Source organism: Electrophorus electricus, chromosome 11, assembly GCF_013358815.1.
Source record: "Electrophorus electricus isolate fEleEle1 chromosome 11, fEleEle1.pri, whole genome shotgun sequence".
NCBI classification, from domain to species: Eukaryota; Metazoa; Chordata; class Actinopteri; order Gymnotiformes; family Gymnotidae; genus Electrophorus; species Electrophorus electricus.
The window spans coordinates 4327501-4342500 of NC_049545.1; the positions used below are offsets into that span (position 1 = coordinate 4327501).

Here is a 15000-nt window from a genome sequence, read left to right on the forward strand (position 1 = left end):
ACAACGATCAACACCCATATGTCCAGCTTCTTTAAAACAATCGTGAGAACATTGCTCTGGAGTGAAAAGGAACATTTCAGCACTGGTGGCGAGAATGAATAGTCTCCTTTAGGTCATACATGCATTCACGCATACATCACATGTGACGCTTGGTACAGTGGAGAGCTGTCCGAATGAATGGGTGACAGCATTCAGTAGTAAAAAAAGAGCGAGAGCGAGAGCGAGAGAGAGAGAGAGAGAGAGAGAGAGAGAGAGAGAGAGAGAGAGAGGTGTGGGGGGGGGGTACTGAGATGGAACACAGATGGATGGAGTTTTGGCCGTCACACAGATAGGGCATCCATGCCAGTGACATCATCTCCCTCTGTGTCTTTACAATGTCACAGCACACAATGACAAAACCATTCCAGCATCACAAAACATCATAAAACACAGTACAAGAACACAGTGTGAATAACAGCATGCTGGACGGATCTACAGTCACGAGAGCCATCCGAATAAAAGTACAGCTGTCACATAACATTCACACTGGTCTAACTCCCTATATATGGGACTGCACTCTCTACAGGCCAGGAACCAGCATTTTTCCTGCTCCTGTACAAGACTCTTCTCGTCCTCAGACTCCTGATCTCAGTTCCTGAGTCACAGTCGCATTCATGTGTTGTGACAGTAGTCCATATAGCCAGAGTGCAGGGTTTATCCACGGTGTGGACATTCCGATATCTTGCTTTTATTTATCTAACGCCCTGCACTTCACTCCCTGAAGCGTGTGAGGAGTCCTCAGCCAGGAGTCCTGAGGTGGTGGGAACCTCGCGGGGCACTTTGCTCTCTCGCATCTCGTCACAGAGCCGTAGAAGCCCAGAAACCGAGAATCTCGCCCAGGACTCCGGAGCTGTAGCTGAGCCATCACTGCACTCCCATGGAAGCACCTTAGTCGTCAGCGCCAATGTGCCTGCCTCTCACCCCCAACCCTCCCTTCTCCAGGGAGTCCCTCTCTAGCTCATCCTCACGGGGCTGGGCATTTTGGGAGATGTATGCTAAAGTGCTGCAATAGGTACTATAGGTCCTTCACCGATTCTCTTCAGCAAGACATGGTGAGGAGATAACTGTAGGTCTGTGACCCCTCCTGCCCCTCACCTTATGACCCTCACACAAGGACAAGCCCCTCAGTCTAGACTTGGCAAACACACACACACACACACACACACACACACACACACACACACACACACACACACACGTCTGCAGCCAATAAAATAATATTTCTCTGTACATTTCTAGCCCACGATCCCCCCACCCCGTGTGTGTGTGTGTGTGTGTGTGTGTGTGTGTGTGTGTGTGTGTGTGTGTGTAGGGCCCTTAGAATTAGTAAAAGGAAAGAACAGCAACCACAGGTCAATGAAGATCATCTCTCTCTCTTTCGCATTCCTTCCCTCTTTCTCTTCCTCTCTTCTCCATGTCCATTACCAGTAACCCAGTTAGTGTGAGACTAAATAGAAACTCCTTCCTACAGTCGCTCATTGTCCTCTAAATTCTCAAAGGCCAATTTCTCCATTCAATTTCACCATTGATTTTACACAGACAAGCCTGCAATAAAACCATACAACAACCCAACAAGGTGCACTCCCTTTAGGTCCATCAGAATCCATCACGAGGGCCGGACGTTCTTGCTCTCAGGAGAGGGGAAAGGTGGCATAACTACTACTGTACAGCGCTGCTGCACTGGCATGCGTGCGTGCATCAGGACTACGGATCCCGAAGACTTTGAACTTTTAGTTAATTATCAACACAAAGTTTCCTGTTCGATTCGCTTTGCTTTGAATTCTAACCACAGCACTCAGAAACATCTGCTTCAAGTGGATGTTTGGGTGCTGCTGTGTGTGTGTGTGTGTGTGTGTGTGTGTGTGTGTGTGTGTGTGTGTGTGTTCCACAACTGATTGGCGCAGTCGTTCTGGCTCCAGGACCAGTGTTGGCAAGGGAGGCCCAGATTCCACACGCCTGTGCTTTAGTCTTTAGCCTCGTGAAGGGCCAAACTCACACACACTCCTCTCTGTGAATTTACAGGTTGTAACACATTCCTTAACACAAACTAACACACTGTGTGTGACTGGATGAGGACTAGAACCCACATCTCTCGGTCAAAGGTGTCGGTGCCGTGTGGACAACAGTCACCTTTGACTCGAGGGCAGCACACTGCGTTGAGATGGGGCCTTAAAGTGTTCTTCGCATAAGTGTGAATTTTTCTAAGCAGAGCCGCACCGACTGTGTGTCCGCTCAGAAGACACAAACCTCCTTCTTATTTAATACGTAAAAATACGACAGATGGAACGGCACACAAATGTCCTTGGGTGTACACACAAGCCACATCTGAAAAGGCGTATAATCACAGTAATTACAACACTGTAATGAACAGTGAGTCTCCAATAGCTACTATGGGCTAACTGTCAAATACAACAGCTAAAATGGACTAACCGTCGCGTTCTAATGCATCTAGAGCGCGGGCTGATAGGAATGTCTGTGTTAAAGTGATTGCACGGGAAGTGAGTGTGTGTGTGTGTGTGTGTGTGTGTGTGTGTGTCCTCCCATGGCCCTGTGCAATAACCCCACAGATGGTCAGGGGTGTTTCAGGGCTGTCCATGTGATGGAGGACAATTGCTCAGTGCTTGATTGCTCAAGAAGCACAAGGCGTATCTGACAGGGGGAGGGTGCGTGTGCGCGTGTGTGTGTGTGTGTGTGTGTGCGTGTGTGTTTAGCCTGTTTAAGTTTAAGCAAACTGCGTCTTTCCCCTCACCTCTGACAATAATATGGCTTGTAACAGACACTACTACTTGCATCAACTCAAATTTTATACACTCCTTAACGGCTCTGGATGTTTGAGTCATCACAGGAAGTGGCACGCGAGGCTCATTTGCATGCAGCTATCTCCCCTGAGCAAGTCAGATGATTCAGGATTATATACTGGAGACAGATGAGAGCAAAAGTCACACAGTGTAAAAGCCCAATAAATCCACCTGTCACTTATGCAAAGCCATGTAAATGGAGCTAGCAGATTAAGATGGCATCATTTAAACACACACACACACACACACACACACACACACACACACACACAGACACGCATGCGGAGCAGTTTATCAAGTAATTATTGTTTGATTACAGTGTTTCATTATCTACATTGATTGAGTCAGCGCTTGAGTCAAAGGTCAAGCACCATTAGAGAGGCGCGGGGCGCTGGCCGGGCCAGCCCACTGGGCCGGGCTCACCGGACCCTGCCCGCCTCCCACCGGCCTCCTAAAATGCCTAATTGTACATTCATTTGATGAGGAAGACACAGGGAGAAAGACCACAGTGGAATATTAAATCCCACGCCGGCTCACGCAAGCACAGCGGACCAAAAAAAGGAGCATTCTGGCGGGAAAAACACAGCGGGGAAATCTTCCGACCTGCGTCCAGACAAACAGTATCTGCGCGGAGGATCAGAGACAAGCAGGCAGAAAACAAAGCTTTCAAACGCAGCTTCCACGATTCATCCACGTTTCCGAGGCTTGGAAACAATAACGCATTTCAGACACCGTCCAGGACTGAACGTACAACGTACGCATTGTGTTCGATCAGTGACGCCACGAACCGTCCTCGGGCCGTCTCGGAGCGCTGTCTCGGAGCGCCCACGTCAAAACCAAACTTGCACGCTGTTTGTAGAGTCCATGAAAACGAACCCGTTAACACCGAGGTGACGCAACAGCACAGAGTTTAGTCACAGGTGCCAACGGAACGGCTGAGGTGGTATGAGAGTGTGAGGGGAGGAGGGAGGCCGTACCTGGGAGGAAAGGAGATCTCCAGCTCGTGCAGGCGTTCCTTAAAGACAGACAGCTCTTTGTCAAACTCTAATAGCTGGAACGAGAGGGAAAGAGGCACAGAGCAGGTTGTGAGCAGAACATGGGTGATGTGTATTGGCGTTCAGGTAAAACAGTGTCAGAAGGCCTGCTTAGGGGACTTCACAGTGGTAGATGTTTTTACTCTCAGTTTTTCCACGTCTCCCGTGTGGTTGGCATGTGTACAGAGGGGTGTGTGCGTCTTTTGATACTGTGCTTCATGAACATACGTGACAGTGGTGTGCTTCTTTGATGGTGTTGTGGTTGTGTGTGTGTGTGTGTGTGTGTGTGTGTGTGTGTGTGTGTGTGTGTGTGCGCTCATCAATCATGGCTGCTCCCAGCTGCACACCCTCAGAGGGAGAGGAGCTGTCTGAGATGCAGGGATGACTGAGACAGACCAAAGTCATTAATCACAGCTGAGCAGAATAATTAGCCTGGGTGTGTTCACATTAATTAAGAGAGAGACCAACAGGTACAACTGACACCTGCATCAATGCCTCGTCTGTGTGTGTGTGAGAGAGCGAGTGTGTGTGTGTGTGTGTGTGTGTGTGAGAAAGAGAGAGAGAGAGAGCTATCTGTGAAAATAAATAAGCTATAGAATTTGTTTGCATAATGGTTGTGCTGGTCTCCAACACTATTACATTATTTGTGTGTGTGTATTGTGTATTTTGTGTGTGTGTATCTGTATGTAGGTTATTACTTGTGTAGGCAGTGAGGTGTTCAGGCTGTCTCTGTGGTTCAGGAGGGCAAATAAGAAGCATTCATCACATTACCAGAGTTGGACACACACACACACACACACACACACACACACACACACACACACACACACACACACACACACACACAATATGTAAACTATATGCCTATATTCTAGAGTGCATATATGAAATGAATCCTGTTTATGTCCAAGATAAGGACAATGAGTATGTAGAGAAAGAGTGAAAGAGATTGTGTGTGTGTGTGTGTGTGTGTGTGTGTGTGTGTGTGTGTGTGTGCCCGTGTGTGTGTGTGTTGTTTAAGATAGGTTCTGCATTAAACCTAGGTGAACACTGAGTGAAATTAAGCACATAATTTTTTAAAGCAATCAGGTAAGTAATGTGCAGTCTCTGCTTTGTTATGAATGTGAGCATGTGTGCGTGCATGTGCACACTATTGTGTGTGTGTGTGTGTCCAAAGCAAATATTGAGTAATTCATTTAGCAGCAGGATAGACAGGAGAAGGCGAGGGCTGAAATTTCACACTACATTTCATCGCGGCTCAATTAAGCAGAATGATGTGCAGGTCTGATAGGTGAGCAGCAAAAACGGAGCGCCGAGCAAGTTCAAGGGCCCAGTGCATTATGGGCCACAAGCCGTCTGACAGCTCGCGCTGACCTTGAAGTTCGAAAAGGTTGTGGAGCAGTACAGCGAGGCAAGGCATCACGTGAAAAAACACGTGATCGTTTGGGTCCAGAGTCAGCACTCGCTCAAAAGGTGAAGGAGGGCAGAGTCAGTACTCGCTCAGAACCCTCACTTTGCCTCCGACTCAGCGGCGTAAATCACGCCAGCCGTGATTACCGAGGAGAAGGGCTTTTCCGCGAGAACCGCATAAAACCTCCGCTAGCCGGGTCCGTGTCGGCTGCCATAATTGTGCTTTGATTTATACTTCGCCAAATGCGGCTCCGACAACACCTGCCGCCGTTAAACGCCATCAATAAGAGCAGGGTGAGAGGTCATTTAATTTGATTTTTACGCTGCACGTTTTGCCGTGGTGGCGCAGGCAATATCAGCCCGCCGCTTTTATGATGGATTCATTATTTAGCGTCAGAACGATGTACTGGGTGGTCTTCACCTCCCAAACGCTTGGCACATGACACGAGCCGACGTGGTCACTCCTCACGCGATGTCATCGCTTGTCACTCTCCCTGTGTGCATCACTCTTAACATCATTTTAAATAAAAACCCATTTGAGACGCATCATCAAAAACCCTAGAGGGCTCAAACGTCAAACCAGCTATACTACATATTTAGGGAGATATTTCAAGCATTTGATTTGTGATCAACTCTCGGAAAAGCTTCTGTGCCTTTCAGGTTCATCTAAGCTATTTAGAAGGTGGGCTCTGTATCACAGCCATATCTGATATCAGCCTACAAACAGCCCTCAAAAACAAGCGAATTTGCCATCAATAAACACGCATCACGTCACAGAGACCTCACAACTCCTAATAATCAGGTACAGCCAATGCAACAATCACTCATAGGCAAGAAAATACTTGGGGCCTTTAAATTGAACCTGAATGCCTTTTAAGCATGTGCACCAGCATCTAGGCAGCCATACAGTGAACTGGGGTCACATTAGATTAACACAGGGGCTGAGTCTTTTTACACTGAGGTCACATTAGATTAACACAGGGGTTGAGAGTCTTCTCACACTGGAGTCACGCTAGATTAACACAGGGGTTGAGAGTCTTCTCACACTGGAGTCACGTTAGATTAACACAGGGGCTGAGTCTTTTTACACTGAGGTCACATTAGGTTAACACAGGGGCTGAGTCTTTTTACACTGGAGTCACATTAGATTAACACAGGGGTTGAGAGTCTTCTCACACTGGAGTCACGCTAGATTAACACAGGGGTTGAGAGTCTTCTCACACTGGAGTCACGTTAGATTAACACAGGGGTTGAGAGTCTTCTCACACTGGAGTCACGTTAGATTAACACAGGGGTTGAGAGTCTTCTCACACTGGAGTCACGTTAGATTAACACAGGGGTTGAGAGCCTTCTCACACTGGAGTCACGTTAGATTAACACAGGGGTTGAGAGTCTTCTCACACTGGAGTCACGTTAGATTAACACAGGGGTTGAGAGCCTTCTCACACTGGAGTCACGTTAGATTAACACAGGGGTTGAGAGCCTTCTCACACTGGAGTCACGTTAGATTAACACAGGGGTTGAGAGTCTTCTCACACTGGAGTCACGTTAGATTAACACAGGGGTTGAGAGCCTTCTCACACTGGAGTCACGTTAGATTAACACAGGGGTTGAGAGTCTTCTCACACTGGAGTCACGTTAGATTAACACAGGGGTTGAGAGCCTTCTCACACTGGAGTCACGTTAGATTAACACAGGGGTTGAGAGTCTTCTCACACTGGAGTCACGTTAGATTAACACAGGGGTTGAGAGCCTTCTCACACTGGAGTCACGTTAGATTAACACAGGGGTTGAGAGTCTTCTCACACTGGAGTCATGTTAGATTAACACAGGGGTTGAGAGTCTTCTCACACTGGAGTCATGTTAGATTAACACAGGGGTTGAGAGTGTCCTTGCGCTGCCTGACAGTTAAAATATGGAGGCGTATGTTCACAAGCAGCATGTTATTTATTTATTTGGACTCTTAAAAACTCCTGCGGTCTAAGCGATGCACCAGTGACGGACGCAAGGAGCATGAGGAGTGTGACAGTAAAGTTCATCACTCGCTCCACTCCTCCCTGCCCCTCCCTCCTCCTCCTCAGTTCTCATCCCTCCATCCCACCAGCCAGGCAGCTCCAGCAGATAAAGTTACAATAAAGAGATACTGAAACAAAATCAATAGGACTGTGAGGGGGGAGCGGAGACACTTGGGGGTTTGGGGGGCACACTTAGTGCAACCATGTCTTCTGAATGACGAACACACACACACACACACACACACACGCAGGAGACTCCCCCACCCCTCTGCTTGGAGCTTCGGGCCCCCCTCGATGCAACGGTCCCCGGAAAATTTAATCTTCCCAAATCCTCATCAGAGCTCTCCATCCTCTGCGCCTGACAGCCACCCGGATAATTAATTATACAATTTCGATGGGAATATCGACTAAACAAAGCTATTAATCATAGAAAAAGTCAATAGGCATGGACACATTCAATCATGTCCCACCAATGATTACTCCTCTCAAAATACAATAATTATTTTCAAGAGCTGCCTCGAATTAAATTTCTGTCAAGCTGGTACAAGTCTAGTAGTTGATGAAGGAGGCAACGGATGTTTATTTATTTATTTATTCTGGAGGCAGAAGACATTTGTCGTTTTGGAAAGGTAGTTTGTTTTATAAGGCTCATAAGACAGTGTGTTTAACTAGACCATGACTATCAGATTATCGCTCATCAGCCATTCACTCATTTATCTAACTGCTCTCCAGTCATGTAAAAAACAAACAAAAAAAACCAACAACAACAACACACACCCACACACACACGCACACACACACATGCATGCACATGCATGCATGTGCACACCCACCCACATACACACAGCTCTGCTCCTTTACACAGTCTTAATATAGAGCCAGGGCTAATACACACTCCAGCATACACACACAGTTACTCTCTCTGATTGGCGTAGGTGTGGATGGGCAGGTGTGAGTTCATGCCCCCCCACACTACTCTAGCCACACAACTGACTTCAGTGAGGAGACTGTGAGCACCTCTCCATGTAGAAAGAGTCAGAAAGAGACTTCTCAACACAAACTACAACCTCCCTCACAGAACCACACACTACGAACCTATTTATCAACAGAACCACACACTACGAACCTATTTATCTTGATTTACTTAAAAAAGAGAAAGAGAAAACTCTAAAGGTCCTCATGAGATATCAGCGGAGAACCATCCTCATTAGAGATCAGTGGGGAACACTCTGAAGTGGACCTGGATGTTCCCAGTGTCTTACACTCTCCCATTACAGATGTCTTAAGGATGCACATAGCTTACCAGCGTTCCATTGTTTTCCCGGAAAACATCCTGGTCAATATAGTTAAAAAGTTTCTTTTCGAGTTGCAGCACAACCTATGAGAGGGCAGAGGCAAGAGTGCATCAGGGGCAAGCAGGGTCATAGGTCAAAGTGACAATTCTGCTTACAGCCACATGCCAAGGAGAGACATGCAGAGTATGTATAAGCACCGACCTAAGAAAACGCTCATTAGCCTGTGACGTACAGCGATGTTCGAATACGAGTGTGTCACCTACTCTCTGAACAGTGTGTGTGTGTGTGTGTGTGTGTGTGTGTGTGTGTGTGTGTGAATGGGTTTGGGATTATGAATGAGGCACTCTCAAGAGCCTAAGATAACTGAGGACTTCATGCTTTGATAAAGGCTCAGGGTGACACAATGTGACAAGAATGACCCGTGTCAGACTCTGAAGCAGATATATATAATAAAATAATGCTGTGTGTGTGGGGGGGGGGTTCACTTTTCACCTTGCGGTCATTATCCGACTCTCTGAATATGAGTTTGTCCACTTCATTGGTGTCTGCCGCTCGTACTGTCTGCATGGTGGCTGTGGAGCACAGACTCTGGAGGGAGAGAGAGAGAGAGAGAGAGAGAGAGAGAGAGAGAGAGAGAGGGAGAGAGAGAGAGGGAGAGAGGGAGAGAGGGAGAGAGAGAGAGAGAGAGAGAGAGAGAGGGAGAGAGAGAGAGTGAGTTAAGTGACCTAAGTAAACATCACTCCATTGGGAAGAGAGGGATGTGAAAGCTGAGGTGGGAGAAGGGTGGGTGTACAGAGTAATGGGTGGGTGTACAGAGTAATGGGTGGGTGTACAGAGCAATGGGTGGGTGTACAGAGCAATGGGTGGGTGTACAGAGTAATGGGTGGGTGTACAGAGTATTGGGTGGGTGTACAGAGTAATGGGTGGGTGTACAGAGTAATGGGTGGGTGTACAGAGTATTGGGTGGGTGTACAGAGTAATGGGTGGGTGTACAGAGCAATGGGTGGGTGTACAGAGCAATGGGTGGGTGTACAGAGTAATGGGTGGGTGTACAGAGCAATGGGTGGGTGTACAGAGCAATGGGTGGGTGTACAGAGTAATGGGTGGGTGTACAGAACAATGGGTGGGTGTACAGAGTAATGGGTGGGTGTACAGAGCAATGGGTGGGTGTACAGAGTAATGGGTGGGTGTACAGAGCAATGGGTGGGTGTACAGAGCAATGGGTGGGTGTACAGAGTATTGGGTGGGAAAGCTTCAAACTAAAGGACAAAGAACAAGAATGAAACTATTCTAATAACCGTTCACTAACATTCTTCATCCTTTTCAGACACGCGCTGTACGACCCAAAACCACACAAAATACACACAGCCCATTTCAATCATTTTGAAGAACCAGAAACATAAAAACCCCGTGGTCTCCCTGTGGTCCTCATTATGTCCCCGCATTCGGGCAACCCCCACGACTGCGCGTAGGGTGTAAGGTCTCTTTTGTCAGGTCTTTTAACAATTAGTTCAACATTGGGCCATCTGTGTTTGAAGACTGGTGAATGAGGTGAAGGCGGCATGGCCAGTTCCCATCCCACAGGCCTGATTGAAATTCAAAGCACAGATTAGTTAATCAGGTCAAGCCAATATAACGGTGAGAAGAAGAGGGAAAAAAAAGGACCCTTTCGAGCGAAATGTCACAAATCAGGCCGGCAATCCCAAGGAGGCGCACTGCAGCTTAAAACAAACAGGGGTAGAAAAGAGAGCAGACCTCCTCCTGCAGATCTCCCCTGTTCCCTCTCTCTCTCTCTCCATTTAACTCCTTTTCTAAAGCCCTAACAAATCGCTCCATCTTTCGCTCATTTGGCGCAGCAGCGCAGTCTACCTCATACTCGTGCGCTTCATTGCTCGTAAGATGCTTGGGCCGATGAATAAACCCAAGAGAAGGGCTCTCAGACAAGACGAGGCCGGAGAGGGTCTCCACGCCGCGGCTCCGGAATTCTTCCCTCCTTCCCACCCTCCCTCCCTTTGGCTTTTAACGGCGGCTGACCAAGAAGCGAGCCGTCAGCCGCATTGAATCGTGGGCTGAAAGTAGGGTCAAAGAAGCTGAACTCATCTTAAAACAATGCCGGGCCAAAACGAGAAAGAGAAATGCCAGACGCGAAGGGTTTCCCGTAGGAGGCGGCCAAGTCGCTTCGCCGAGGGTTTGCCTTCACACTCTGCTCACAGGAAACCTCCCTTGTGTCGGCCTCTTGGCTGGAGAGTCAGCCAAGCGGAACTCCCCCCCCCCCCCCGGCATGTTTCAGAGCAGCCAGTATGTGTGAGACCACCGCACATCCACTTACAAGCGCAGAAACACCAAATCCTTTCATGTTCAAATGACTGCCATAATCCACAGGGTCCGCCAAGTGTTGATGACACAGCAAGTGTTTCCTCCTCCAAGTGCACTTATACTCTTTCTCATGTATGCATGCCTGAACACAAACACACACACACAATGTCTTTATTTTGCATGATAAATGAGAACCCTGTGCTATTGCTTACAGGCTTCTTTTAAAGCTCAGTCCTGGTCTGGGGCCAAAGGGGCCCAGGTGCTCGGTAAGAATACGGAATTATAGAAGCAGCCCCTACACTGACCTAAGAACAGCTGAAGACCATTCGTTAGCTGTCCCCAGGAAACTCTGTGGCTCATACAGGAATATAGTCAGAGAGTAATGCGAACGGAGAGACGGAATGGAAGGAAGGTGAGCTAGGAGTGTCTGGGATTCTCCTGCCTGTACTGAGTATGCCGTTAGTACCCCCCCCCCCCCCCCCCCCCCCCCCCCCCCGCCAGGAGTACCTCTCCAGCTCCACTCTTTATGAGAGTCTTTCAGCATCAGCCATCGATGCTCCTAAGCTCTTCCAAATGAACCAACACACACCCTGGAGCCAGTTCTCAGGCGAGTGTGGTGTGTGTCGGGACGGGGCAGGACGGGACGGGGGTAGTTGAGGGAGGGTGGCAGATTTGGGAGAGGCCTGCTGTGTCTGATGCTCCAAGTTAATCCCATCAATGGAGGGAAAAAAAAAAAAAGCACAGCTCAGTTCTAGCTGTTGCTGCTACAGAGAGAGTTAAAGCAATGAGACCTACAACAAACCTCTCCTTCAAAACACGCATAACCCCCCCCCCCCCACACACACACACACACACACACACGTACACGCAGCGCACACGCACGCACGCGCACGCACGCACGCGCACGCACACGCACACACACACGTACACACACACACGTACACACACACGTACACGCACACACACGTACACGCACACACACGTACACGCACACACACGCACGCACACACACACGCACGCACGCGCACACACGCACGTACACACGCACGCCCGCACACGCACGCACACACACGTACACACACGTACACACACACGTACACACACACACGTACACACACACACGTACACAAACACACGTACACACACACACGTACACACACACACGTACACACACACACAGACACTTTCAACTCCTGGAGCCAACCAAAGCTGGACAGGCTTGGATGAGTCCAACTCCTACACACTGCTCATACGACTGCCCAAGTTGCGCCACACATACCAGTATTGTATAGTATTACTGAAGTAGTCATACCCTGACTGGACTGCTACATAAAGCTACACACCACTGTGTAGTCCTGCATCTGTTACTCAGCAAAGAGCGCAACTCGTCGTAAAACTGTAAAGCCCCAAAGATCAGAGCCTTTTCAAATACTGTGGCATAGGTATCACATCATGTTTCTCACAGTAGTGGTGACATGCCAGTGTGGCTATTATATCTCCAAAATGTGATCCTCTTTTTTTTTTTTTTTCAAATGCTGTTATAAAATCTCTAGGAAAGCAATAATTTTAAAAAAGCAATCACCTTCGTTGTAATTTACAGTCTAATTTTGACCTGGACTACAGTAATGGCACAGACACTGGCCCTGTGGCTCAGGCAGGAACAAAAGGAGTACAGGCTTGTCCTATAGCCTAAAGACAGCTACCACAAACATGATCCTGCTCTCCAAGAAAGCTCTACCCGCTGTGGGTGTTTCTGGAATGGCTGGCTGTGGTCAGTCAGGAAAGGCTGAAGGTGGGTGTCCAGGCCACCGTGTAACGGGGCTGATAGACCTACGTTAGACCCACGGCACCTCCCCCCGGAATCTCCTCCCATCACTCAGCCCCGACGCTATTGATCTGCTGCTCATAATTCCTCCCAGTACGGCTCTCTCAGCCATTACACCCACATGATGAACCATTGTGAGCATTTAGGGAGCACAGCGATTAGATCTTGATTAGAGAAAAGAGTGTGTGTGTGTGTGTGTGTGTGTGTGTGTGTGTGTGTAAATATGTGAGAGAGAGAGAGAGATAGCGAGGTAGATGGCTCTCTGTGCTCATGCATTAAAGAATGCTTCTCCATCAGTCCAGGGGGCTGGCCAGACCCCTGGTGTGAGCAGTCGCACTCGCATTGTCATGACCTGCCAATGTTTTCCCACTGTAGCCCATACAGGGCTGCCAACTCCCTCACGCTGGTGCCAGTCCTGGCTGAGTGCCAACTCTACTCAGCCTCCCCACTCCCAATCGAACGCATGTTCCCAATAAAGACATCTTCTGCAAGCCTCCTAAAGAGCTGTGCGGGCCGGAATGAAGGCTACACGCTAACGCACTGCCTCCGCTCTGAGGCGGAGGGACAGGCTAACACAGGGTGCCTGCCTGTCTGTCTGTCTATTCCAGTCAGACTGAAGGTCTTCCAGAAGGTTCTACAAAAATTCTGCAGCTTTGGAGAGGCATTCATCGTCTTTGGTTAGGCAGTGGCACTCAACAAGATACCCCTTGGGATTGTGGTACCACTGGAGAGAGTATGCCAGTGAGAGAGAAAAAGAGACAGAAAGTCAGAAAAGGTGTGAATGAACATGTCAAAGACTTTAGCAGCAGTTTGGCCTGTCACCCTGAAAAAGCCAGCACGCCTTCTACAGTTCACATGCCTTATGACCCGCCACACCTGCACACTCAGCCACCTGCTAAGGCAGAGCAGGCATCTGGGGGTGAGGGGCGGGGCGTAAGCAGGGGGTGGGGCATAAGCAGGGGGCGGGATAAAGGGGTGTGTAAGATACTGAGGGATACGCCCTATTCATCCTGGTCACTGGAACATCTGGGTAAGCCCTCTAAAACAATGACTGACAGCATGGGGTGTGTATGCGATGTTTCTCAGCTAGCCTGAGCATTTGGTCCCCCAGCACAGAATGGACAGGCCACAAATTATCATAGGACAACAGGGGTGGACGGCCAAGCCACTGAGGTGGGGTGTGTGTGGGTGTGGGTGGGTGTGTGTGTGTGTGTGTGTGTGTGTGTGTGTGTGTGTGTGTGTGTGTGTGTGTGTGTGTGTTCCCTGTGGTATTTAAGTCCTAAACAGGCCCATTCTCTAGGGCTGGGCAGGACAAATTGGCTAGCAGGCCAGGCTTTGAGAGGCAGTGCGGTGTGAGGAGAATTGGGGCAGGCCTGAAACACAAGCAACAGCCCCATAAAAATTCATTATTTTGACCCTTCTGACCTCCTACTGCTGGGGGCTCCACACAAACACACGCACCCCTCCTGCAGTGAGCAAGCATCTCATGAACGAGCGCACACACACAAAAACATATAGTATGGTGGACTGGACACCAGATGAGAATGCATATAACAATCATTCGATCAAATTTTCTAATTTAATTCTAGACATAGAAACCCCCCCCAACCCCCCCACCCCACACACACACACACACACACACACACACACACACACAATAGCTGTGCGAACAGACTGCTTAACAAGAAAAAGCCACCAGATGCTTCATTGTGTGTGTGTGTGTGTGTGTGTGTGTGTGTGTGTCTAGTAGAGGAGGAGAGGGGTGTATATATCCTCTTTTCTGTATTAAGTAAAGTGAGAGAGGGCATTGTTTTTACACCCAACCCTCGACACATTTGTACCACATGTACAAAGAGCACTAACAGGAAGTTTAAACACGGCAAGGCCCTCGGCTCCTCTCTAAAGCCTCGGCTTCACTTCAGGCCACAGATGCTACAGCAGGGGCCACAGATGGGCCCCCAGGCTGTTTAACCCTCTCCTCATGCAGAACAACCATGCTGCCCTGCTCACTGCTCGCCAGTGGACACAATGAGCTTCTGAACAGACATGAGACATCGTGAGGAAGGTCAAGGGAGCTCCGAGCATGAGCGCTAGTCCTGAGTCAGCTGCACGGGTAAGGAGTAATAAAGATGATGAAGCGCAAAAACGTGTTTATGTGTGTAAATTAAAAGTGTTTAAAAGGAGATTATGATGAATTATACTGTGACTGGGATTATTCATTGAGATTTAACAGTCAAATACAGTACAGAACTCAGTAAAAAGCTATGA

General features: G+C 48.6%; 1 protein-coding gene across 3 annotated transcripts in view; it reads right to left on the reverse strand.

The window, feature by feature from the left end:
• LOC113584197 (inositol polyphosphate-5-phosphatase A) overlaps nt 1–15000 on the reverse strand; it is a 106378-nt gene that overhangs the window by 10630 nt on the left and 80748 nt on the right. For all 3 annotated transcript variants that reach the window (XM_035531373.1, XM_035531374.1, XM_035531375.1), the window contains 3 exons: nt 9084–9179; nt 8600–8674; nt 3815–3888 (listed from right to left, as the gene is read on the reverse strand). In XM_035531373.1, the coding sequence (XP_035387266.1) occupies nt 3815–3888; nt 8600–8674; nt 9084–9179 (245 nt within the window). The remainder of the gene's footprint in view (nt 1–3814; nt 3889–8599; nt 8675–9083; nt 9180–15000) is intronic.